At 48.2% G+C, this 23,931-nt stretch overlaps 1 protein-coding gene across 1 annotated transcript in view; it reads right to left on the reverse strand.

Annotated features, from left to right (window-relative positions):
- Positions 1-4,827: 4,827 nt before the first annotated feature.
- LOC140688497 (uncharacterized) overlaps positions 4,828-23,931 on the reverse strand; it is a 32,207-nt gene continuing 13,103 nt past the window's right edge. The window contains exon 5 of the mRNA XM_072948026.1: positions 4,828-9,465. Within this exon, the coding sequence (XP_072804127.1) occupies positions 8,666-9,465 (800 nt within the window). The 3' untranslated portion in view covers positions 4,828-8,665. The remainder of the gene's footprint in view (positions 9,466-23,931) is intronic.

The following is a 23,931-nucleotide window of genomic DNA, read 5'->3' on the forward strand; positions in this document are numbered from 1 at the left end:
TTAGGGCATGTGGGGAGGGAGCTTGAAGGTGTGAGGTAAGAAATGGGCAGAGAGCGGGTCAAGGCCAGATGTGAGGGGAGGATATGAAAGGTCGAACCCAGGCTCGCTCCTTCCTCGCACGCAGTGACATCACAGAGTCTTCGTGCTTAAACCAAGGGCACGGATCCACAGTGACCCCGCCCACGGCTGAACCCTGACTCAGGAGGTCCCCAGGCCCCGTGTAGAATGATAATCAGTATTGAGGCTGCAGAGAATAAAGGGCTTTGCTTGGAGTCATAAGAATTGCAATTTGAGAGACATATTTGTATTAAACAAATCAAAAGAATGTTCTGGGTAAGAGAAAAAAGTCAGTAGCTTATAAGGAAAAGCCACAAGATTGTTAAAGTTATCTGGCAAGAACTGTGGTCCAGTCTGACACAGGGAAGGAAATATTTGTCATTAAGGGACAGGCTGTCAGGAGCTATTTAGGATAAGGGTCTGCTAAGTATCTTGGCTTTCTGGGCCACTGGGCAGATGTTCTGGATGCCTGCATTAGGACAGTGAGTGGTCAAGGTTCAGAGTCCATCTGGGCAGAGACCTGTGTAAGCCCCACCCAGTGGCCCCCGGCTGCATTTTAGAGCTCCGCTAGCAATATCGACTACGTTCTGATTCTCCTTTCACACCTCTCCCCTCGTCAGGGCTCTGCAGTGTGCAGCGGGGGCAGCCATGGACAGGAGGCTCCGAGTGGGGGGAACTGAGTGAGGACTTTTCTATACAGGGGAAGGTGTCTGTCTGGCCAGGGGCAGATTCTGCTCACAGCCCACCTCGGTGGCCAGATCCAGGTGCACGGGAGGAAGCCAGGCAGTAAAGGGGGGAAGCCAGCACGGTTCCACCTTTCTACCCCACGTGACCTCCAGCCCGCCCTGCACTCAGAATCCAGGCCTGCAACCTTGTCAACCAGGGTCCGAAAGGAGGTGTGCCCTGAGTCCGCCCAGTCTGGGCGCGAGGGATAGGAGCCCCGTCCAGTCAGGGGTGGTGACGTCACTCTCACCTGCGAGGCTGCGGGTTCGTGGGGCTGCCGGGTGGATGCTCTAGAGAGCGTGGAGTGGGGCCGGGTTTGCGAGGGGCTGGGGCTGGGGCCCGAACAGCAGGGCCTGGTCCACACTGGGCCATAGCAGCTGCGGGTGGAGTAGCCCTACCAGACTGGAGCCACCTCTTCTTTCAAGGTTGTGGTTTCAGGGGTTCAGGCAGAATCCTTGACTAGTAGGGGTCCAAGGGGGAACAGGACGACCCCCGGTGTGGGCGGTCAGGCGCTGGGGGCTCCCACCTTGGACCTGACATGTTTTTCAAGTCCCAGCCTGTCCAAGGAGTCTACTGCAATACTGTTCCCATGGGCACAAGGCTTGAAATTACAAACGCTGTTGGAACAGGGACGAGCCTTGGATCTTAGAAATGCGCCAGCGTCCCCAACCACACAGCAAAGGGCTTTCCTCTTCGGTGTGAGGAGCCTGAGAGCAAGGCCGTTTGTCAGGGCCCCGGCTCCCTGCGGGCAGCGCATTCTCCACCCAGGTCTATGGGAGCTTGTTCTGAGGCCGGCGCTGCTCCGGGCGTGGGTGGGTGAGGAGACCCCCAAAGCTAGGGGCTTTGGAGAAGTCTGAGCTAAATTTGGGTAAGAAATGGATGTTGACCTAAACAATATAGTTATTTACCAGCAATGTTAGTGGGTGGGGGACCCCTAATTAGGAAGCTCACCACAGTATGGGTTCTTGCTGCCAGCCGTGAAGGAATTCACACAGCAGAGGCAGAGGGACGAAGTGGACTGCCACTTTATCGCTCAGAAGGGGAAACGGAAGGAAAGTGCTGGAGCAGGGAGAGGGAAGAAAAGCGCTTGAGGAGAGGTGCTCGAGAAGGAAGCGGTCAGCCAAGACGGGCAGTAGAGACAGCTCTGGCCTGGGTCGCGCCACGTGCACCTTTATGAGAGGCTTCCACCATCATGTCCTCCTTCCAGGTGTGACGAAACCAGTCGGTCCTCGTATGGGCTTTTCCCGCGGCTGTTGTTGCTACTGTTACCTGTCAGGGTGCTGGTGGGCGTGTCACTTAGCAATTACTGTGTTACCATGAATGCATAATGAGGCTCAAGTCACACCCTCCACCATCGTGGACTGGGCAGGTTCTAACCAGTTCTTGTTTCTTCTCTGCAGCTGTCTCTTGAAGCTTAGGTAAGAGTAATTGGTTTCTAGTCGAGGGAGGGGCAGGGGTATGATCCTGGGGGCAACAGCCTTGGTAACAAAAAGAAAATTGCCAGGTTGTAGATTTGGGTAAGATCCCAATACTTGGAAGTGTGGAAGGAGGGCTGAGTCGAGTGTCTGACTATCCCACATAGGTGCTTACTCCTCATTTCCAGCGCTTGCAGTAGCCAGCTTCCTTTAGACCATCTCGAGGTGTGAAATGGGATCTTCTTGTGATTGTATGTTGGTTTTCACTGATGACCGCTGATATTTAGCACTTGTTTGTTTGTCATTTTTATGTGAAGTACAGTCAGTCTACAGTGTTGGGTCGATTTCTGGTGTGCAGCAAGTTTCAGTTGTACACACACATGCATACCTTTGCAGGTTCTTTCTCATTATAGATTCCTGCAAGATACTGAATATAGTTCCCTGTGCTCTACAGTAGAAACTCATTGTTATCTATTTTATATATAGTAGTATCTTCAAATCTCAAACTCCCAATTTATCCCTTCCTATCCCCTTCCCCACTGGTAACAGTAAGTTTGTTTCTATGTCTGAGCCTGTTCCTGTTTTGTAAGTAAGTTCATTTGTGTTTTGTTTTGTTTTGTTTTTTAAGATTCCACATATAAATGACATTATATGGTATTTTTCTTTCTCTTTCTGGCCACTTTAGAATGACAGTCTCCTGGTCCATCTGTGTTGCTGCACATGGCATTAGTTTATTCTTTTTTTTAAACTTTTTTTATTGAGTTATTTTATTGAGTCATTTTACAATGTTGTGTAAATTTCCAGTGTAGAGCACAATTTTTCAGTTATACATGAACATACACACATTCATTGTCATTCTCTTTCGCTGTGAGCCACAAGATCTTGTATATATCTCCCTGTGTTACACAGTACAATCTTGTTTATCTGTTCTACATTTTGAAATCCCAGTCTGTCCCTTCCCACCCCCCGTCCCCCTGGCAACCACAAGTTTGTATTCTCTGTCTATAAGTCTGTTTCTGTTTTGTGTTTATGCTTTGTTTGTGTTTTTTTTTAGATTCCACATATGAGCAGTCTCACACGGTATTTTTCTTTCTCTTTCTGGCTTACTTCACTTAGAATGACATTCTCCAGGTGCATCCATGTTGCTATAATGGTGTTATGCTGGCTTTTATGGCTGAGTAGTATTCTGTGGTATAAATATACCAGAACTTCTTTATCCAGTCATCTGTTGATGGACATATAGGTTGCTTCCACATCTTGGCTATTGTAAATAGTGCTGCTATTAACATGGGGGTGCATGTTTTTTTGAATTAAGAGTTCCCCCCAGATAGATGCCCAGGAGCGGGATTGCTGGGTCACATGGCGTGTCTAGGTTTAGTTTTTAAGGAACCTCCATACCGTTCTCCATAGTGGCTGCAGCAAACTACATTCCCACCAGCAGTGTAGGAGGGTCCCGTGTTCTCCACACCCTCTCCAGCATTTATCGTTTGTGGACTTTGTAATGATGGCCATTCTGCCTGGTGTGAGGTGATACCTTATTGTAATTTTGACTTGCATTTCTCCAATAATTAGAGGTACTGACATTTTTTCATGTGCCTGTTGGCCATTGTGTGTCTTCATTGGAGAAGTGTTTGTTTAGGTCTTCTGCCCATTTTTGGATGGGGTCGTTTGGGGTTTTTTTGTTGTTGTTACTGAGTTGTGTGAGCTGTTGTATATTCTGGAAATTAAGTCCTTGTCAGTCACATCACTTGCAAGTATTTCCTCCCAGTCCGTATGTTGTTCTGTTGTTTGTGGTTTCCTTTGCTATGAAAAAGCTTGTAAGTTTAACTAGGTCCCATTTGCTTATTTTTGCTTTTATTTCTATTGCCTGGGTTTTCTGCCCTAGGAGAACATTGTTAAAATTTGTATCAGAGAAATGTTTTGCCTATATTTTCTTCTAGGAGGTTTATAGTGTCTTGTCGGATGTTTAAGTCTTTAAGCCAGTTTGAGTTTTGGGTGCTTGATTAGTGAAGGATGTAAACAGGTTGGGCTTGAGGTAGTAAATTTAAGGGAGTAACAAGGTTTGTTATACATGAACATACACACATTCATTGTCATTCTCTTTCGCTGTGAGCCACAAGATCTGGAGAAGCAAATGCTGTATATTCTCACAACGGAATATCATTTGCAACAAGAGGAATGAAGTAGTGATCCAAGACACAAAATCAGAGACTTCTTAGAACGTTAAGCAGCTCCACAAATGTCCACCAGCAGTATCGTATCGTTTATATGAAACGCAGAGAATGAGCAAGTCTATAGAGGCAGAAAGCAGGGAGAGGGTGGAGCACGGGCTTAGCGTGCATGAGGTCCTGAATCCCCACCTTCTATCTCAGGATGCAGGGAGTGCACTTTTCACACGGGACATTATTCCTTGCTTTTCAGGGAGACAGGAGGTTCAGTGTTTCCTTTTTGCATTGTCTGCTTCCCAGGAAACGTCAGTTAAAAACAAGACCACACCATTAGTTTCTTCTATTAATGATTTAAAGGAAAATCAAGACTGCACTACAGGTCAGCATCAGAGAGACTTCTATGTCATCATTACTGGGAGCTCAGGGTGAGACGTACATTTGGGTATCTGAAAAGACTGAGCAGAAACAAGACGTGAAATGTGGTTTATTACAAGCCATGCGGAAGAGCTCAGTTGTCCAATACCAAAAGCACAGAATGAAGATTAAACAGGGCTTTCTAAGCTAATTGTCTCCAGGACACCGACAGGACATACTCAGGCATCTTCTGTTCCCATCCTGGTCAGTGCAGCAGAGACGGCTTTAAACAGGAACCAGCACTTCCGCTCGGCCACACTGGGCAGGTTTGTTTTTCACACTGTCCAGCTCCACCTCTGTGAAAGCTCTCTGATCCTGCACAGCCATGACCCAGAAACCTGTTTCCTAACAGGGACTGGCTCCCAGTGAACGACAGAAAGGAATCACAGGGCTTGTGTACAAAGTCCCAGGGCTGGTGTTTCAGTTGCTCCCAAGCACTTTATGCTTCTGAGATGAGGACACAGACGAGGCCGAGACATGACAGAAGATGTGGAATCCATCAGCAGGGGTCCCGCAAGGGGTAACTGTCCATCAGGATCTGCTCCTTTGGGATGAGAGTTTGATGTGGACGTTGTGCGCCTTAAAAAAAGAAAATCTGATCCACTAGAGTAAGACCTTTTAACTTAATACTTATGGTGTGTTAGTTCCCACATCTGTCCATTTTCAGGGCTCCACAGGCCCTGTAAGGTGCACTGAAGAGGGACCGTGTTCACCTGTCACTGAGGCAGGTGTGTGACCATGAGGCACTGCAACCACATCCCTTTGTGAACTGTCAGCTTGCAACATTTTTTCCCAAGAAAGGTATCAAAAATTGTGTTTTATGACCCCCTCTCCCGCCATACCAGGAAAGAGTCTGAAAGACTTTGGACCCAATTCCTTTTTATTTTTTTAAATTAGAAACAAATATTTTATTTGGGGGGGTAATTAGGATTATTTATTTATTTACTGGAGGTGCCGGGGCTTGGGCCCAGGACCTCATGCACGCTAAGCCCGTGCTCCACCCTCTCCCTGCTTTCTGCCTCTATAGACTTGCTCATTCTCTGCGTTTCATATAAACGATACGATACTGCTGGTGGACATTTGTGGAGCTGCTTAACGTTCTAAGAAGTCTCTGATTTTGTGTCTTGGATCACTACTTCATTCCTCTTGTTGCAAATGATATTCCGTTGTGAGAATATACAGCATTTGCTTCTCCAGATCAGCCAGTGGCCTTTTGACTGGTTTCCACTTTTTGGCTATTGTGACTGCTGTGAATATCTGTGTACCGTTTTTTTGCAATGATGCTTGCTCTCCCCTCTCTTGGGCAGACAGGTACCTAGGATGATGTGGCCATGTCACACAGTGACTCAGTGTGCGTCATTTTGAGGATCGACCAGACTGTCTCTCAAAGTGGCTTCACCATCTTAAATGACAGAAATTCATCTGAGTAACTTTGAAAGACCTCACAGGATTTATTGAAAGATCCATGAATCAGGCAGCAGCCCACTGAGCAAGCAGAAAAAGAGGTCCAAGGACCTACAGAAATCATGGGCTTTAAAGACAGAAAAGGAGCAGAAAAAAGGAAAACTATTAGTGAAGAGTGCATCACTTCAGGCAAAGGATGTATCGTTTGTTTCCTGAGGGGAACACAAGCTGGGGAGCCTCTCAGCAGAACAGCTCCTGCTGCAGACCAGGAACTGCCAGGTTGACTCAAAGGCCACGTTCCTGGGAAAAGGTGAGGCTGCAACTAAGTTTGTTATTACGTCTTGCATGGCTGCTAAGACTCGATTTTGGACCTCTTGTTTCCCGTTATCAGACTTTATTCTTTAAAAAGCTCTGAGGGCCAACTGGGTGTGAAACTGGGGGGGGGGGAGACACTAGTGGACCCTGTGTACATACACTTGTGTATATTTTGGGCTCCATGTAGGTATGAACTCCCAGTGTCACGTGAAACACTGTTTTACTGTTCTGCTTGCACTGTCTTCTGGAACCAGAGGACCAGAGAGGCATGTACGTGGAATCTCCATGTCCACCTCCCTCCCAGATGCTCGCTGTGCTGCACTTCCTGTGCCACTGTGAGAGGTCAATGGAATCTATTGGAAGGTGTGGTTCCGCTGAACGTTCGTTCTTTCTCTGTGGGTGAGGCTGGGATGCATACTTCCCAGAATCTCGTCTTTATAACTCAGGTTAGAATTCGCCGATAGCCTACCTTGCAGGAGACTTGGAAGGTACAGTGAAGACGCTGTTCCCCTACAGACAGAAGGACCGATGCACAGGGGACTGCTGGACAGCGGCTTGCAGCTTGTTTTTCTGATTACTGTGTCATTATTGCCTACTGTGGTCTATCAAGTAGGAACCCAAACCAAATGTATAAAAAAATGAAAGAAACACTAAGTCAACACACATAAAACGGCAAGGTAATTAAATATAGTAGGTTTACCATATACAGAGCAGCCAGCTACAAGATAAAATGCTCCCAAAGGGCCATTTTCGTAAGTGCTCATTTCCATCATGGAAGTTTTCAGAAACAAGAAATGCAGGGCCACTGCAGAGTTTCAACAATGAAACAAAGGAAGTAGGTGTCCTGCACTTGTGGCTGCCACATTAAATCTGCCATGGCTGGAGGAAGGAACCAGCTCCTCTATTAGAGGAATAAGATGCTTCCTACACAAATCATGTCATGAGCCAAACTGTTGGACGTGGGGGGGGGTCACAGGGTGTGAGAAGATCACAGTATGAATGCCTGAAGGAGTGGCCTGATGGACACCAAGGACCTACAGGAACACGCAAGGGTCTGTGTGAACCAGAAACGCAAAGAGGAACCATAATGAGGGACCTTGGGGAGAAGCGTAGAATCTGCTGCCCAAGCGGGAACTAACGTCAAACACGTGTCTGCTTGGGGGCTGGCCCACGTGGGCAGGGCCAGGAGCCAGAAAACTGGGCCCAGTAAGTTCCCGTGTGTCTCCACCTCCTGACAGTACAGAAGACCTGAGGCTCATGGCTTCCTCACCTCTGTTCTCCAGACCTCATGCCTCTTCCTCTTCTCAGGAACTTCAACTCAGAACCACTGACAGAAGGACTCTGGGTTAGGCAGTCTCCCATCGGATTACCCACGCCCACAACACAACTCAGTAGAACCGTCTGGACACGAGCTTTCATCTTCACGCCACCGGGTCACTCAACTATCTCAATAAATCCTGTCCAATTTCCAACCACAATCAAGGACAATGAGCAGAGATCAAGTTATAATGAACATAACCAGGTGAGACTGCTGTCTTCCAAGACCTCCCACGATTATTAATTTCTGTGAGGAACACAAATGTAGTATCCACTAGCAACAAAGAAACATGGAAGACACAGCTTTCTGTAATACAGACTCAAGGGGACAGTAAATACTGAGTCACACAAAAAAATCACCTGTCACATGGACCAGAAAAGACATTTCAACAATACAGGTCTCACGTCAGGATTGCATACCAAGATCATAATCAAAAGTATGAAACAAAAACATTTTCATCTAAACTTACATGAAGTTCCACATGAAAAAAAATCAAAAGCCAGACACTACTTGCCATCCCTGAATTCAAAAGACATTATAACGGAATTGAGGCAAGCACTGTATGACTGTAATTATTTAAAGTCCAAGATAACAAAATGTAAGTAGTACACACGAAGGAGACATAGAGGAACAGTAATTATCTTAAGTGTTCAGATCAGCGCATGAACTAGAAATTAATACACTGGGATCCTTATTCAGGATGAGGCACTTATGGAGGAAAAACCGTATTTATAGCCATGAAAAGGTATCTGTCCTGCCCAGCTTTCACATACCAGGTAAGTGAAGTGCTAAAGGTTCCCCCATTCTTTTGATTCATGTTCCTCTCCTGTGACGGCTCACATTTACAAGTTTTAAGGAGAAAGGAAGTCTCTCCCACAGTCCCTGTCATCAGAGTTCCCCCCGGTGTGTGTCTTCATGTGTCTCTGCAGGGAAATGAGACACCTGTAGGCTTTCGCGCACTGCTGACACTCATACGGTTTCTCTTCACTGTGTGTTACCATGTGCCCCTGCAGGGACCTGGGGTACCTGAAGGCTTTCCCACACTGCTGACACTGATAGGGCTTCTCGTCACTGTGTGTTTTCATATGTTCTCGAAGGGAAGAGGAAGTAATGAACGCTTTCCCACATTCTGTACATTCATAGGGTTTTACTCCACTGTGTGTTTTAACGTGTTTTCTAAAGTACTTGGGACAACTGTAGGACTTCCCACACTCCTTACACACACAGGGCTTCTCTCCAGTGTGCACCCGCACATGTCCTTGCAGGGATTTGAGATACGGGAAGGCTTTCCCACACTCCTGGCATTCGTAGGGCTTTTCCCCACTGTGTGTCCGCATGTGCTCCCGCAGGTAGGTGCACCAACTGAAAGCTTTGCCACACTGCTTGCATTCATAGGGCTTCTCTCCCGTGTGCATTCTCACGTGTTCCCGGAAGTGTGAGACCCGAGTGAACGCTTTCCCACATTCTTTACATTCGTAGGGTTTCTCTCCAGTATGAGTTCTCACGTGCCGAGCAAGTTGGCAATAATAACTGAAGGATTTCCCACAGACTTCACACACGTGGATTTTCTGTCCATAATGACCTTTCTCACGTCCCTGAAAGGATGAAGGGCAAGTGACAGCCTTCCCAGCTTTCTTACACTCTGAGGGCTGTTCACTCCCATGACTCTTCACGTATCTCTTAGACACTCTCCCAGCATCCTGACATTTACAGAGTTTCTCTACAATGTCTGCTCCCCTAGGGGTGCACAGGCAGGAGACACGTTCCTCACACGGACAAAGTCTGTGTCCAGGGTGAGATCTTAGCTGATTCTTCTGGAAAGAACAATCCATAAAGGCTCCTCCACACTTGGTGCACCTGTAGGGCTGAATTCCAGTCTGATAACCTTCATGGACAGTAAGATTTAGAATCTGGTTCAGGGTTTCTCCACACTGATGACCTTCTTTACCTCCACAGAGACTCTCCACCCAATGGTTTCTGTTCAAAATAGGAAGCACAGTACTGGGGATTTATAATTATTAATGATTTCTTTATTAGTGATTTATTGATGGATGTTGATGATTATCTTGACTATGTATTTTGCACCTGTACTGAATGGGCAAGTTTTCGCCACGCTCCGCATTTTCACGAAGTGCAGCAAGCTTCATGCTCCAGCCGAGGGCTCAAACAGAACCCCAACCTTCAGTGTTTCTTATACACAGGGGTTCCTGATGGTTGTTTCCTGCTGAGTTCTATTTCAGACGCTCACATCCCATGTACTAAAGTGCTGTGTTGTGAAAATGCTGTGAGTACGTCATTGTTTAGCTAGGTTTGTACCTTTTCTTTAATCTCAAGTAAGTCGAACACTGTGCGGAGACCCCCCTTCCCCTCTGGGAGAGCTACTCACCTCAAACGCCCATCCTGGGTTCGGTGGTGATGTCCCGTGCTATGAAATGCCCAGCTTTCTCCCAAAACAGGCTTGGAGTGATTTCTTGTGAATCTTACTATTTTGTCTTCGCCACAGAGCTCACCCTCCGGAGCGCCCTGCTCAGGACTTAGCGCACCGGCTCTGCCTTGAGAGTGAGAACCTGTAACAATCGGTAGCGTGACTAAACCCTTGGGGAAGAAACGACGGGACAAAGGGAAGAAGAGAGACCAGATGTCGATTTCTTTTCATAGACTGAAAAAAAGAGTACATCAAATCTTACAAGGAAGGACGCTTGTGTGATACTGTGGTATGTAAGAAATATATATTTAATCATTCAGCTGACTGACATAGATTTCTCAGACAAACTGGGGCTTCATCTATAGTTCCCGCCTGACAGCTCCCCAAACCAACTTCCTGAATGACAAAAGCAATGGAATAGTATCTGTTCCCCGTGCCTAGTTCCTGAAAATGCCTCAGGATCAGGGGGTGACATAGGTGACTTGTAATTCGTAACAAATCCCTTCCATCACAACTGGGTTTCTATTAATGAAGGAAATTGTTGGAAAGAACTTAAGAACGGGAACTGGTTGCCAACAGAAACAACGATGTGATTAAAGGTCAGTCCCACCCACACCCCCAGGCACCCCAACACCTCTGTGGATGGGGGAGGGGCCAGAGTGAATCAACTGCCAGAGATAGGAAACCTCTGTGAAAAAAAAAACAAAAAAGTTCAGAGAGATTCTGGCTTGGTGGACATATGGAAGTGTGGGAGACTGGCGCCTGCAGGGGCACAGAACCTCGTTTTCCTGTGCATGTCTTCCACCTTGTTGTTCCTGGATTACACCCTTGCATGGGGAACTACGTGTAATGAAGTAGTATGTGTCTGAGTTCTGTGAGCTACACTAACAAGTGAACTGAACCCAAGGAGCGGGTGACGGGAGCCTCTGACTTAGAGCCGCTGGAAGGAAGGGCCGGTGAAAGCCCGGGCTCGAGACTGGCCTTGGACGTGCAGGGACATGCAGCGAGTCTCGTGGGCTGACCCCTAAGCTGGGGAGTCTGTGGCTGTCACTGGGCGGATGGTGGCAGGACTAAGTTGAATCCTATGATGCCCTGCTGGTGTCCAATAACTGTTTGTTGGCCTTAACACACACGCACACACACAAACATGTTGGAATTGGGTCCAAGCCTAATTTAACACACAAGCAAAGGAAAACTCTGAAGACCTCTGCCATCTGAAAGTTTGGCCATTATGGGGAAAATGAGTCAAAGGGGCAGCGTGTTCACTAAGAGATACTTCAAAAGGGATACTTCAAAGAGGCAAAGGGGAAAGGAGCTGGGCACAATGCACGTCCCCAGACGCTCCCTTTCTAACACGAGCAACAGAAAGACCTCTCGAGTGGGTGAGGGTGGGCGAGAAGCCCCACAGGGGGCCAGGTGAAGGACAAACGTCACCTTCTCCAAGACTGAGTCCTGTTTCTAATGGGCACGTCCGGGTACCGCTCCCTCGCCCAGACCTGCCCCTCCTGAGAGCGGCGCTCCTGCTGAGCGCAGGCAGGGCCCCGGGGAAGCCCGCCTCCCCTGCCCCAGCCGCCACCGGGAGGGCGACGCTGTGGGGCTGCTGCCCTGCTCCCGAGAACAGCTCGCGCTGAGGGAGGGCGGGGGACACAGCATTTCGTAAGACGGGCCGGTGCCCTGTCCCCGTCACTGGGGACAGGCATGCGTGGATGAGACTGCAGCAGGTGCCCACGCCACACGTGTGCTGACCACAGGCGCTGCTCTCGCCGCCCCGTGACCCTGGAGGCTGTGCTCGCATTCACAGGATCAGGGAGCCTCTGATTAATCCCTAAAACTAGGGAGGCTGACCAACAGTAAAAAGTCAGTCGTACGTGAAGCTTTGTTTCCATGGAAACGCTATCTGACTCTAAGTAGGTTCTACAAGGCGGGGACCACGCCTGCCTTCCTTTCAACATGTCCCCGTCCGTGTCCCTAATAAGAAAGAACAACCGTAAGAGTATCTGTTCCCTGAAGACTGGGTGGAGGGGTGACGCCAGCCTCACCCACGGAGGCCAGGTTCCTGAAGGTCTCCAGCATCACGTCTCTGTAGAGCCTCCTCTGAGCCGGGTCCAGCAGGGCCCACTCCTCCGCGGTGAAGTTCACAGCCACGTCTTTGAAGTCCACCGGGTCCTGAAAGAGACACTCTGTCTCAGTGAGGCTCCCTCTGCACCCACGAGTGGGGGGACGGGCCCAACAGCCGGCGACCCAGGCACAATCCAGGACCCCTGGGCTTGCGCTCTTGTGGGAAGTGACAGTCCCCGAGCACATGGAATGCAGTTTCCCCAGCGACGGTGACTGCCGGACACTGAAGCAGTGAGCGACAACAGTAATTGATAAAGATTCACATTATAATAAAAAACAATTTTTCCTTTTCTCTTTTCAAGAATTGTTTTGACTGAGAGAGCAGAACCGGAGGTGGTAAAGACTGAAAGTGACATCATCCTTCAGGTAACGTGGACCAGGACGCTGGGCTTGCTCCTAACTTACCTCCTCGTCAGCTCCACGAACCAGAGCAGATGCCAGGAGGCCGTGAACACTGATGTTCCTGCTGCATCTGAACAAGTCTCACCTTGAGGCAGCCGCACGGAGTGGCCTGGGCTAGAGCACCCACATCCAACAGAGGCGGAGCCTCGACCCCTGCCAGGGTGAGGGGACACTGAGGGCAAGATGCCAGGGGGCCCGGGCCCCGGCTCACCCATGGTGGGGGCAGGCCTGGTTCCTGAGGGATCTGTCAAGTCAGCAGGGCCTCTCAAACCAATGATCAAGTGCCCAGAAATGGAGGGAAATGCCCCACTATAGAGTCGTAGGAGGAGCTGGTGGTAGTTGAGCCAAAGACGACTTTAACACGGAGAATACAGAGCTAATTAATGTCTTTAGGATGATATAAGATGACAGCACACTCATGAAATATAAAGCAAATAATTACTTTTAAAAATTCGAGGTTTAATCAAAAATATGTTTGAAAATGTAAATTTAAAAAAAAACCCACTATGTCAGCTACTAAAAATGCAAGGCTGCACCTGGGGTTGGCTAACCCCACTCCTGACAACATCCCTGTATTCTAAATACATTAAAAAATCAGGACAGTAATTACAGATCAGGGAGAACAGAAGACAGTACAATTGAATGAGGGGTAAAGAGCACGAGCAGACATTTCTCCAAGTAAGAAGGACAAATGGCCAGGACGCTCGTGAAAATACGGGGCATTAGTCATCAGGGGAATGCACATCAAACCTACAGGCAGGTACCTCTTCACGCTGCCTCACACGGGTGGATATAAGACAGACAGACAGACAAGTGCTGGCGAGGATGTGAGGAAGTGGGACCCCTCCCACACTGTGGCAGGAAGGTACAATGGTGACGCCACTTTGGAAGACAGTCCAGCATGTTCCTCAAAACGAGTTAAATATGACACAGCAATCCCGTTCTGGGCCTCTGTCTACCCGGGAGAGACAAGAGCAAACTGACGCACAGTTACTCACAGCAGCGTGGTTCACGACGGCCCAAATGGGGAAGCAGCTCAGAAGGCCATGGACTGACCTGGAGAAGCACGTGCTGTGATCTCACATGGAATGTCCTGGGCAACAAGAGGAGTCAAGTACTGGCCCGAGGCACAAAATCAATGAACTTTGAAAACATTAGCAGGATTCACAAAAGCAGACAGGCAGTATCGTATCATTTAGGTGAAATGTGGAGCGTGAGCAAACCTATCAAGTGGGAAAGGAGATTAATAAACTGCCTACACCAAGGGAGGCTGCGGGCCTGGGCTGGGGAGTGGCTGCCAACAGATACTAGTGTTCCTTCTGGGTGATAAAAAAATTATCTAAAATTAGAATCTGGGATGGCTGCAAAACTCAGTAAATAAACTAACACCCTTGAATTTTATACTTTAAACCAGGAAACTTTACAGTATAAAGTTTACCTCAGTTAAAGCTGTTTAAAAAATAGATTCACATTAGATAAAAAAATCTTCAAACTCCAATGGCAATTTTATCCAAAAGCAGCAGAACTTGGGCAAATAAAAAACAATAGGAATTGCATAAGGAACAAAACTATGGATGTTTTAGAGATTCAGCAGGCTGAGGAGACACTACAAGCCAACTGTCAAGGGCGCAATGTGTGCAGAACTCAAGGCATGACACCGTTTCCACAGGGGATGAAAGCTTCTGGAACCCAGTCAGTTCCCTTGCAGTGCTACAGGGTGGAAATGCTGACTCCAGAGCCGCCTTAACAGAGGTTTCCTGGGGAGGAGCGATGACGCCGTGGGCCCCGCCACACGCCAGGGCCCGCCCCAGTGGGGAGACAGGCAACAAACAACTAATAAATAAGTTACCTGCTTATGTTAGATTAATGAGGTGCAAAAACAGAGCAGGGTGAGAGGACCCAGGGAGCTGGCGGGGTGCAGTTTAGGAAGTGTGTTCAGAAGGGCCCCTCCTCACCCCCCCAGCGCCACCCCCAGCACCCCAGCAGCCCCGCCGTCTGTGGCACCCTGGGGAGAAGGGTAAGACAGCCTGAGGGTGCTGGGGATGGCCACCTACCACAGCGCCAGGCTCAGACGCCACAGGGAAAAAAGCCCTCCCAAACCAAAAACAGCCTAGTTGCCATTAAAACTAATTTTATTTCTAAATTATGTCTATAAAAATATAAAATGTTTTAATGGATAAATTCCAAAATATTCTTGAACAGCAAAAGCAGGACAAGGAAATGAATGGAGAGAGGAGGTACCTCCACAGAAAAGAGACCATGGGATCAGCTTCTCCCAAACACTTAAAAATTCCATGATTCAGTCCATTCAACATACAACCTGGTTTCTGTAGGGGATGGTTCGTTCTGTTTTGTTTGACTTGAGAAAACTACTTCTATAAACAAATGGAAGACAAATTTCTAAGAATAGCCAAGGTTTTCTATGGATCAAGGAGGTGAAATTTTCCCTAAAGGACATGACACTTTTAAAGCTGCAGTGACTGGGACTGGATGATGTTAACAGAAGGATAGATAAATACACCGACGGAAAAAAAATCACAAAAACAGGTGGGCACTGGAACAGGCCACCTGTTTTTGGCACATGGATCTATTCAGAACAAGTGCTGCTGGGCAGGGCCAGGTGATGACAGTCTAACATGTGGGGGCGGTGAGCACTGATCAGTGAGTATCCACAGTAGAGTAAAAAACCTTTTTCCTTGTCAATTGCATGCACAATAACCAATTCACTGTGGACTTAACTGTGAAAGAAGAAAGTGGACACTGAAAGTTACAAGGAAACGTGTTTATAACTTGAGATTCGGGGGAGTTTTCTTACATAAGAAAAAGAAGAATCAGCTATAGAGGAAGAGATGGGTAAGTTCAATTCAAGCCTGTTCAAGTTAAGGCTTGTCCACAAATGTGTGCAATGAAAAATGATAATCCACAATCTGGGAGAACATATTTGCATACCTAGAAATGAAAAAGATGAAAGCCCAGAGTATGTAAATAAAACGTAAGAAATCAGTAAACACACGAATTAAAGGTGGGAAAACAACAGAAAACTGTTTCACAGAAGATGAACCACCACTTGGTAAGAAATGCTCCACACAACAGTTATCAGTAACACCCAATGTACAATCACAGGGAGATCTACTTCATACAGAATGGACACAAACGATGGACAATTTAAGCTGGAGACTCTAAGCTGCTGGAAATGACACGGAACAAACACTCGGCTCCAGCCCTCCACTTTCTGGTATTTTTAACTTACCCATAATCTACAATCCCACAGTTCTTCTCCTAGATGTGAAGTATTTATGATGCATTTACACTTGGAGACAAAAAAGAAAATAACAGCACTGTTGACAAATCAAAAATAAACGTGATGGGGTGGGGGCCAAGCTCTGCGGAGCACCTGTGAGGTACCTAGTTCACTTCCAGTACCTCCTTTTGATAAAGAAGGAGAAAGAAAATAAAACCAAAATAAACGTGAGACAACCCAAGTCTCATCCAGACTGAATGGAGGTATTAACCAGGGGGCCTCTTGACACTAGCATGTGGGAAACAGACGGGGGCTGAGAACCAGAGAGAAGCCTTCTGGGGGACATTACTGGTCTCGCACTGGTCACATTCACTTACTGCAAACTCAGCAGAAGCAAAATTAAATAGAACTGCAACAAAACACCAAAACACCCCTCCCCGTCCCTGCATAGAACCGTCCCTTCTCCCCGAGCAGTAACTCATTTGAAAAAAGGTCTCTTGCCTTGAAGTTTGGAGTTTTCAATGCCACAGGCTGGAAACTAGTGCTCTCGACTGCCCATGTGAAAATTATGAAACTAAGAAGAAGTGGGGGCAGGGGCAGAAGGGTGGCCTCACCCAGTACCACTTGACGCCCGTTACAGGAAGAAATGACTATTACAGACCCCAAAAGAAAAACTGAAAACAAGAAAGAATCACCTTTCACAGGCCCCAGAGGAAAAGACGTACACACACTGCCTCTTCTACAAGAAACCAGCCGCCGCAGCCACTAGGCGATGAGAAACATCACCCTGAGGTCGCCATTTTCTCCACGGACTTTCCTTCAGTACAGCTCCTTCCAACTCCCTCTTTTTTCTCCAATAAATAAATCTGTTAGACTTGCCTGAGTCTTTCGCTATACCTTGTCTGTCCTAAATTGTAGTTTTTTACTGTTCCTGAATAAATCCGTCTTTGCTGGCAAATAACAGCTATTCTTAACGTCAACACCCATTTCTGACCCAAACGTTACTCCAGCTTCTCTCCCCAAAGGCCCCAGACTCGGGATCCCTCGCCCCTGCACCTCCCAAACTGAGCAACCCTGGGCTGAAGTCAAGTGCCCGGTGACCTGGGCCGAGAATGCCCTGACCAGAGGACCTCTGATTCTGTCAAGCGGCCTTCCTCTCACCTCCCTTCAGAGAAGAGGAAAGGCCTTCTGTGTGTTGCTGGAGACGCTGCCACGTCTCTGAGATCCAGCCCCGTCCCTGCTGCAACACGGACTCCCCGACCAACTCCGGACTCGACTTCCTCTGTCCCGCCCAGGGCGGGGCCCCAGCGCGCGACCGTCCGCGCCGGGGGTCGTCCAGTCCTCGCTCAGACACTCACCGGGCCAAGACTGGGTCGGAACTCACGGGACCCCCCGCGAGGACCGGGCAGGACGCCGGGACCCGGCACCGCCGTCCCCGGTGGAGACTAGGGTCCGGACGGCGGGCGGGGCGTCCCGACCCGCGGCCGCCTCCCGCCAGTTCAAACCAGGCCCAGCCGGTCTCGGCGCCAGCCCCACGCACTCACCATTTCAGCCTCTCTCCGCGCTTCCAGGTCGTGCTCTGCGCGGCCGGCAGCCCAAGGGCTCAGGCAGGTAAGAGCTACAGCGACCCGACACCTGAGGTCGCCCGAGGTAGGTGCGCAGGCACGCCTAGGCGGCGGAGAACGACGTCACCGCGGAAGCGAATGCGCCCGCCCCCGCTCCTGATTGGATGGGGCTCTAACCCCTCACACCCTGATTGGACAGGCCTGATTGGACTGGACCACCCCCTTTAGAGGCCTTGACTGACAACGTAGCCGGCCTGGATTAAGAGCGAAGGGCGGGCTGTAGGTCACGTGGCCGAGCAGGGCGGAAGTGCGGGTTGCCTGCTTCAGCTCTTTACTACCTGGATTCCCCAGGGACATGGGGACAAGGCCCCAGGATGGGCTTTTGCCGAATCTGCTTCTGACCACACAGACACAGCATCAGATGTACCTTCGCCTGAACAGAGAGGTGATGACTCAGTTTCCCCTCCCTAGTATCCCCTGTCCAGGGCTGCACTCTCCCCAGACAAGGGCCAGGACAAGAGGGGACAGGTGTGAAAGGAAAAGTAAAACGGAGTCGGTATGGCTAAGAGAGCTCTCTAAAATGGAGCCAGGGGGCCACTGAGGAAGTGGGGTCTATGCAGGTCTCCACCAGGATGGAATCTGAACTTTTGGCCACTTACTAACTTAATGCAGGCATCAGGAGAATCTGTCCAGTGGCCCAGAAAGTCAAGATACTTATCCGACCCTTACCCTAAATAACTCCTGACAGCCTATCCCTTAAGGACAGAGTCGATCAGAATTCACGCCAGATGACTTTAATAACCTTGTAAGCTGCCTCCTACTCTCTCTTCCCTAGAACAATTTTATGCTGTTGATGAAATATTGATCAACAGTCGGTCTAAAAGTGCAAAGAGAGAATTGAGCAAATCTGAGGATTACAACCCAGCAGCTTCTTAGAAAATTCTAACGACTGTTTTGCTTGCTAGAAGTCTAAGGCATAGTTATATCCCTTTTTGAGACACAGGGTCATACAACAAAATGACACAGTGACATTTCACATAAAGTTCACCAAAGATGCATAGTCCAGAGCTGCACCAGATCACCATGACCCCCCAGCAGGATTTAGGAAGAATGTTATCTTCTAAGGAGTTACATTGCTGGTGGCAGAAGAAGGAAACAAAATTTGATCTTTCTGATTGAGCAGACATTCCTGCCTTTCAGAGGATCTGGATAATGTATAATGCAGATGCACACTGCACATTAGGGACGGCTCAAACAGGACACGGAGTATCTTATGCTTACATTTTCTCTTCATGCCTCAAGCATAAATTGTATTCCATGAACTCAAATATGTGTTCCCAAGTTGCAATTTTAAGACCCTCCCCCCTACTCCTCCCCAATAAAGCTCTTTTTTCTCTGAAGCCATAATTCTGATTATTGTTCTACATGAGACAGGAGGGCCTGGGGTCCTCCTAAGTCAGGGATTAGCCCATGGGCAAGGTCACTGTGGATCTGTTGCCTTTAATACCAAGACACTGTGACCCTCCCTGCACGTAAGGCAGGGGCCAGCCCGTTTGACTTTTACCTGCCCTCCTGCCCTGCACACATCTGGGCTTGACCAAGCTCTCTGTGTCCCATTTGTTACCCGACACCTTCAAGCTCCCTCCCCACATGCCCTAAACGTGGGGTCGTTTCCACCTCTGAGCAACACTGAGGTTCGGAACAAGCCCCTGGTCAGCTTCTCCAGAGAACAGGCTGACCCAGGGGGTCCTGTCCGGTCCAGACACGCTGGTCCTGCAGTCAGCGCACTGCCCGCACTCGCCCGGATTCTCTACTGCTCCCCCTCCTCACACAGAACAGAAAAGCCCTCTTCTGTGTGGTGGGAGACGCTGCGTATCTCTGAAAACCGAGCCTCGGCCCCATCGCAACATTATTCGCATCACAGGCTCCTTGACCAAGTCCGGACGTGACTGTCTGTCAGGTCCAGGGCGGGGCCCCCCTCCCCTGGGCCCCCTCCCCTCCCTCTCCAAGCCTGCCCGTCCGCGTCAGGGTGTCCTGTCCTCCCTCCGACCCCCCCGGGCCAAGGGCGCGATCTGGACGCCCCGCACGTCGCGCGGGGACGGGACAGGACGCCGGCACCCCACCCCGCGGCCGAGGGGGAGACTCGGGCCGGGACGCCTGGGTGGCTGGGGCGCGGGGAGACCCGGCCGGCCGCCGCTTTCCGCAGGTTCCGGCCGCTTCGAACAAGCCTTTCGCGTGCTCGGTCCCGGGCTAGGCACTCACCATCTCCGCCTCCTTTCGGGCTCTCCGAGGCCTGCTCCCCGCGGCCCCGCGGCCCCGCGGCCCCGCGACCTGGGCAGGTGCGAGCCACGGGGTCCGGCACCTGAGGCCCAGGGGACAAGCTGGCACAAGCGCCGCGGGCGGCTCAGAGCCACCTCCTCGGGCTGGGAACGCGCCCGCCGCGCGCCCTCATTGGACGGCTCCCCGGGGCCCTGCGCCCCGATTGGCCGGCAGTCCTTGCCCGGCCCCGCCCTGATGGACAGCCCTCCCGGCCCCATCCTACCCTCACTGCTGCGTTGTCCGGACCCCGCCCCGTCGCCGCTGATTGGACAGTTCAACCAGACCCCGTCCCTGCTCCTGAGTGACAGGCCGCGGGGACACAGGTGGCCGGTCCCCCTCCTGGGACTTGCGCTGCACGCAGAACCCGCTCCCGCCCGGGGACCCTGTGGCATCTGCTCTGGGCTCCCCGGCGTCCTCCTCCTGCACCTGCAAGTCCAGGCTGTTTCCTCGGGGCTCGCGCCGTATACCAGTGGAGGTGAGAAAACATGGGTCCTAGGGCTTCACGGATGTAAACAAAACATAAACAATCTATAATGGGAATAGAAAAGACTTTTATCTGAGCCAAACTGAGGACTGTAGCCCGCGGACAGCCTCCGGGATAACTCTGAGGAACTGCTCTGGAGAAGCATGGTTTTCAGCAGTTTGTATCTTGTCAGTACTGCCAAACACCATCAGACAAGTCAGGGATACATTCCTTCAAGGTTTCCAAAACAAACACCTGCAAGGACACAAGGAGTCAGTGTGGTTCTGTACCTGGGGAGGGAGTCATCATTGCAGGTGTATCAGCATTGGTGTCCCGGGAAGGGAGGCATTTAGTCTTCATTTTTAACACAAATATTCCTTACCTCTGGTAAATGCACGCTTTACTTTACTAGTCAAAGCAGATGTACAATGTATGTTTGATAGCCTGCAAACTGGCTCTCTTAGCATGAATTTCGAGTTAAATCGTGTCTAAGCCAGAATGACTTCTGCAAACCTCAATTGGTGATGATTTCTTTTATCAGCTTGGTCAGGGCCTGGCCTGGGGCGAGGGAGGTCACGGAGAAATGTGACCGTTAACAAAGATTTTCAGGGATGTCACCTTGTGCAAGGCAGTGCCAGGCTCTGTCCCTGTCTGACCTTTGACACTGGGAGGCTGTGCCCTTTGTCCCTGCTTCCGACTCTGAGGCTTGAGGTCAGCTATCCAAGGCTACGGGACCTTTTCCCAGTAGGTCGGCCTGAGGCCTGCCTCCCTGCAGACTCAGCACAGCCACTTAGATGTCTTAACTCTCAGGTGTGCATTTCACATGCGGAGAAATTCACATCACATCAGCTTTAAGTCAGTCCCAGTGAACTGTGAAAGGCTATATTGTACAGTGTTGGTTGTACAGCTGTGAGATATACAAATATATAGCCAGAGTTTTAAACTTGAGTGTGAACCTTACGGTTGTGAATTACCTTTTCATTTAAGAATGAATTATAAGGCCATTATAGCATACCATTACATCAGGATTACGTCCTGATCACCACTGAAATACTTTCTGTCTCTGGATTGACCTGTTATGGACATTTTAGATATACATAAACGGACTCATACACCACTGAACTTTTGTGTCTGGCTTTGTTCTTCAGCATAATATTGTCAGGGTTCATTCACGTTGCAGCCTGAGCCAGAGTTTCCTTCCTTTCTATGGCTGATTAATCTCCCATCCTATGTACAGGGTACACTTTGTTTATCCTTCATGCACTGATGGACATTCTGGACGTTTCCACCTTTTGGCCATTTTGAACAGAGCTGCAACCACCATTCATGTACACGTGTTTGAGCATCTGTTTCAATGCAGGCAGGAGTGGAGTGGCTGGGTCACAGGGCAGTTCTATGCTTAACTTTTTGAGGAACCACGAAGCTCTTACCTGCAGTGACTGCACCATTTCCCAACCCCACCGTCAGTGTACAGTGTTCTAATCTCTCCACATCCTCGACAACACTTCTTTATAACATCTGACTTAAATGCATGTCAGCTTATTTTGTCTTCTTACTAAATTGTTCAGTCGACAAATACTGTAGTTCCTTGATCTAAGATCCATGTTTTTATAAAATGTTTTAATGTTTTTTCATCAGTGGTGATTCTTACATTCTGTGTTTCTTAAAGAAAAAGAAAGGTTTCTTCTAAATTTTCACTTTGTACAAGACAATGGGAAGTTTAAAAACGTGATTAAACATGCTACCCTCAAAAAAGTTTATTGAGTAAGTGACCTTTGACTACTTGTATATGCATTCTTTCATAAACTTTTTCATGAAGATGCCCTTCCAAAGCTGTGGGAGTTCTCACGTATTTCAGAATTACTAATAAATTTGTCATGTATAAATTCTGAATAGCAGATATTCCTCTTCTCCATTTATGAGATAATTTGAGGTAGCTTTTTTTTTTCTTGTTAGGAGCAGGCATCAGACCTGCTGGAGATAGTTTTTTAAATTGAAGTATAGTTAATTTACAATCTTGTGTTAGTTTCTGGTGTACAGCATAGTGATTCAGTTATACACACACACACACACACACACACACATACATATATATATTCTTTTCCATTATAGGCCATTACAAGATATTGAATATAGTTCCCTGTGCTGTACAGTAGGACCTTGTTTATCTACTTTATATATAGTAGTTAGTATCTGCAAATCCCAAGCTCCCAATTTATCCCTTCCCGCACCCCTTTCCACCTTGGTAACCATAAGTTTGTTTTCTATGTCTGTGATTCTGTTTATTTTGTAAATAAGTTCTTTTGTGTCATTTTAAAAGATTCCACATGTAAGTGATATCATATGATATTTGTCTTTCTCTCTGACTTACTTCACTGAATATGATAATCTCTAGGTCCATCCATGTTGCTACAAATGGCATTATTTCATTCTTTTTTATGGCTGAGTAATATTCCATTGTATAAATTTATTACAACTTCTTTATCCAGTTATCTGTCAATGGACTTTTGTAAGGAGACAGTTCTTAAATGTGATACTGTGGTGAGTGATGTGACTTGACAGCCTAACATTTTACTGCAAGATACACGTGCATAATAATGCATAAAATGTACTTTTGACACAAGTATTACAAAATAAGCACCCAACTGTTTAGCAACAAAAATTCAACCGAGTAAATCTGTAGATCAGATGGACTTCTTTGAACAGTTAATGAGTTGGGTATCTAGCAAACAGAAAGGGGCTCCACCAAGTTGCAGAAAAGAAAAGGTCTGTGAAGGCAGAGAGGTGACAGAAGGAAAGTATCAGCAAGGGTCACTGTTTCAGGCAAGGGGGCCTCCTAAGCAAACAGGGACATTGCCGTCCAGTGACCACCTCACCAGTGTTAACCAGAAAATCCCAGGTTCAAGGCCTCATCCCTGGGGGAAGATAAAACTGCAGTTTAGGTTAAGTGTTAAGTCCTGGATTGCCGATGTGGGGTTTTGCACAAGTCACCCCATCTTGGGTCTGCTGTGTTTGTTATTAACAACTCCCACCTTCTGAATGTAATCTGGTGCAGTCACAACGGGAACCAGTACGGAGGTTCCTGTAATAACTAAACATAGAGTTACCATTTGGTCCAGCAATCTTACTCCTGAGCATATATCTGGGAAAGACGAACCTCTAATTCAAAAAGACACACATGTACCTTAATGTTCATAGCAGCTCTATTTACAACAGCCAAGACATGACAACCTAAGTGCCCATCAACGGATGAATGGCTAAGGAAGATGTGAGATATATATAATGGAATATTACTCAGCCATAGAAAAGAATGAAATAATGCCATTTGCAGCAACATGGATGGACCTAGAGGTTATCATGCTAAATCAGACAGAGAAAGACAAATATATGGTATCACTTACATGTGGAATCTAAAAAATGATACAAATGAATTTACTGACAAAACAGAAACAGACTCACAGACAGAGAAAACTTACAGTTACCAAAGAGGAAAGCGGTGAGGAGGGGTAAAAGAGGAGTTTGGGATTAGCAGATACACACTACTATATATAAAATAGATAAGACAAAAAGGTTCTACTGTGTAG

This window comes from Vicugna pacos, chromosome 22, assembly GCF_048564905.1.
Source record: "Vicugna pacos chromosome 22, VicPac4, whole genome shotgun sequence".
NCBI lineage: Eukaryota > Metazoa > Chordata > Mammalia > Artiodactyla > Camelidae > Vicugna > Vicugna pacos.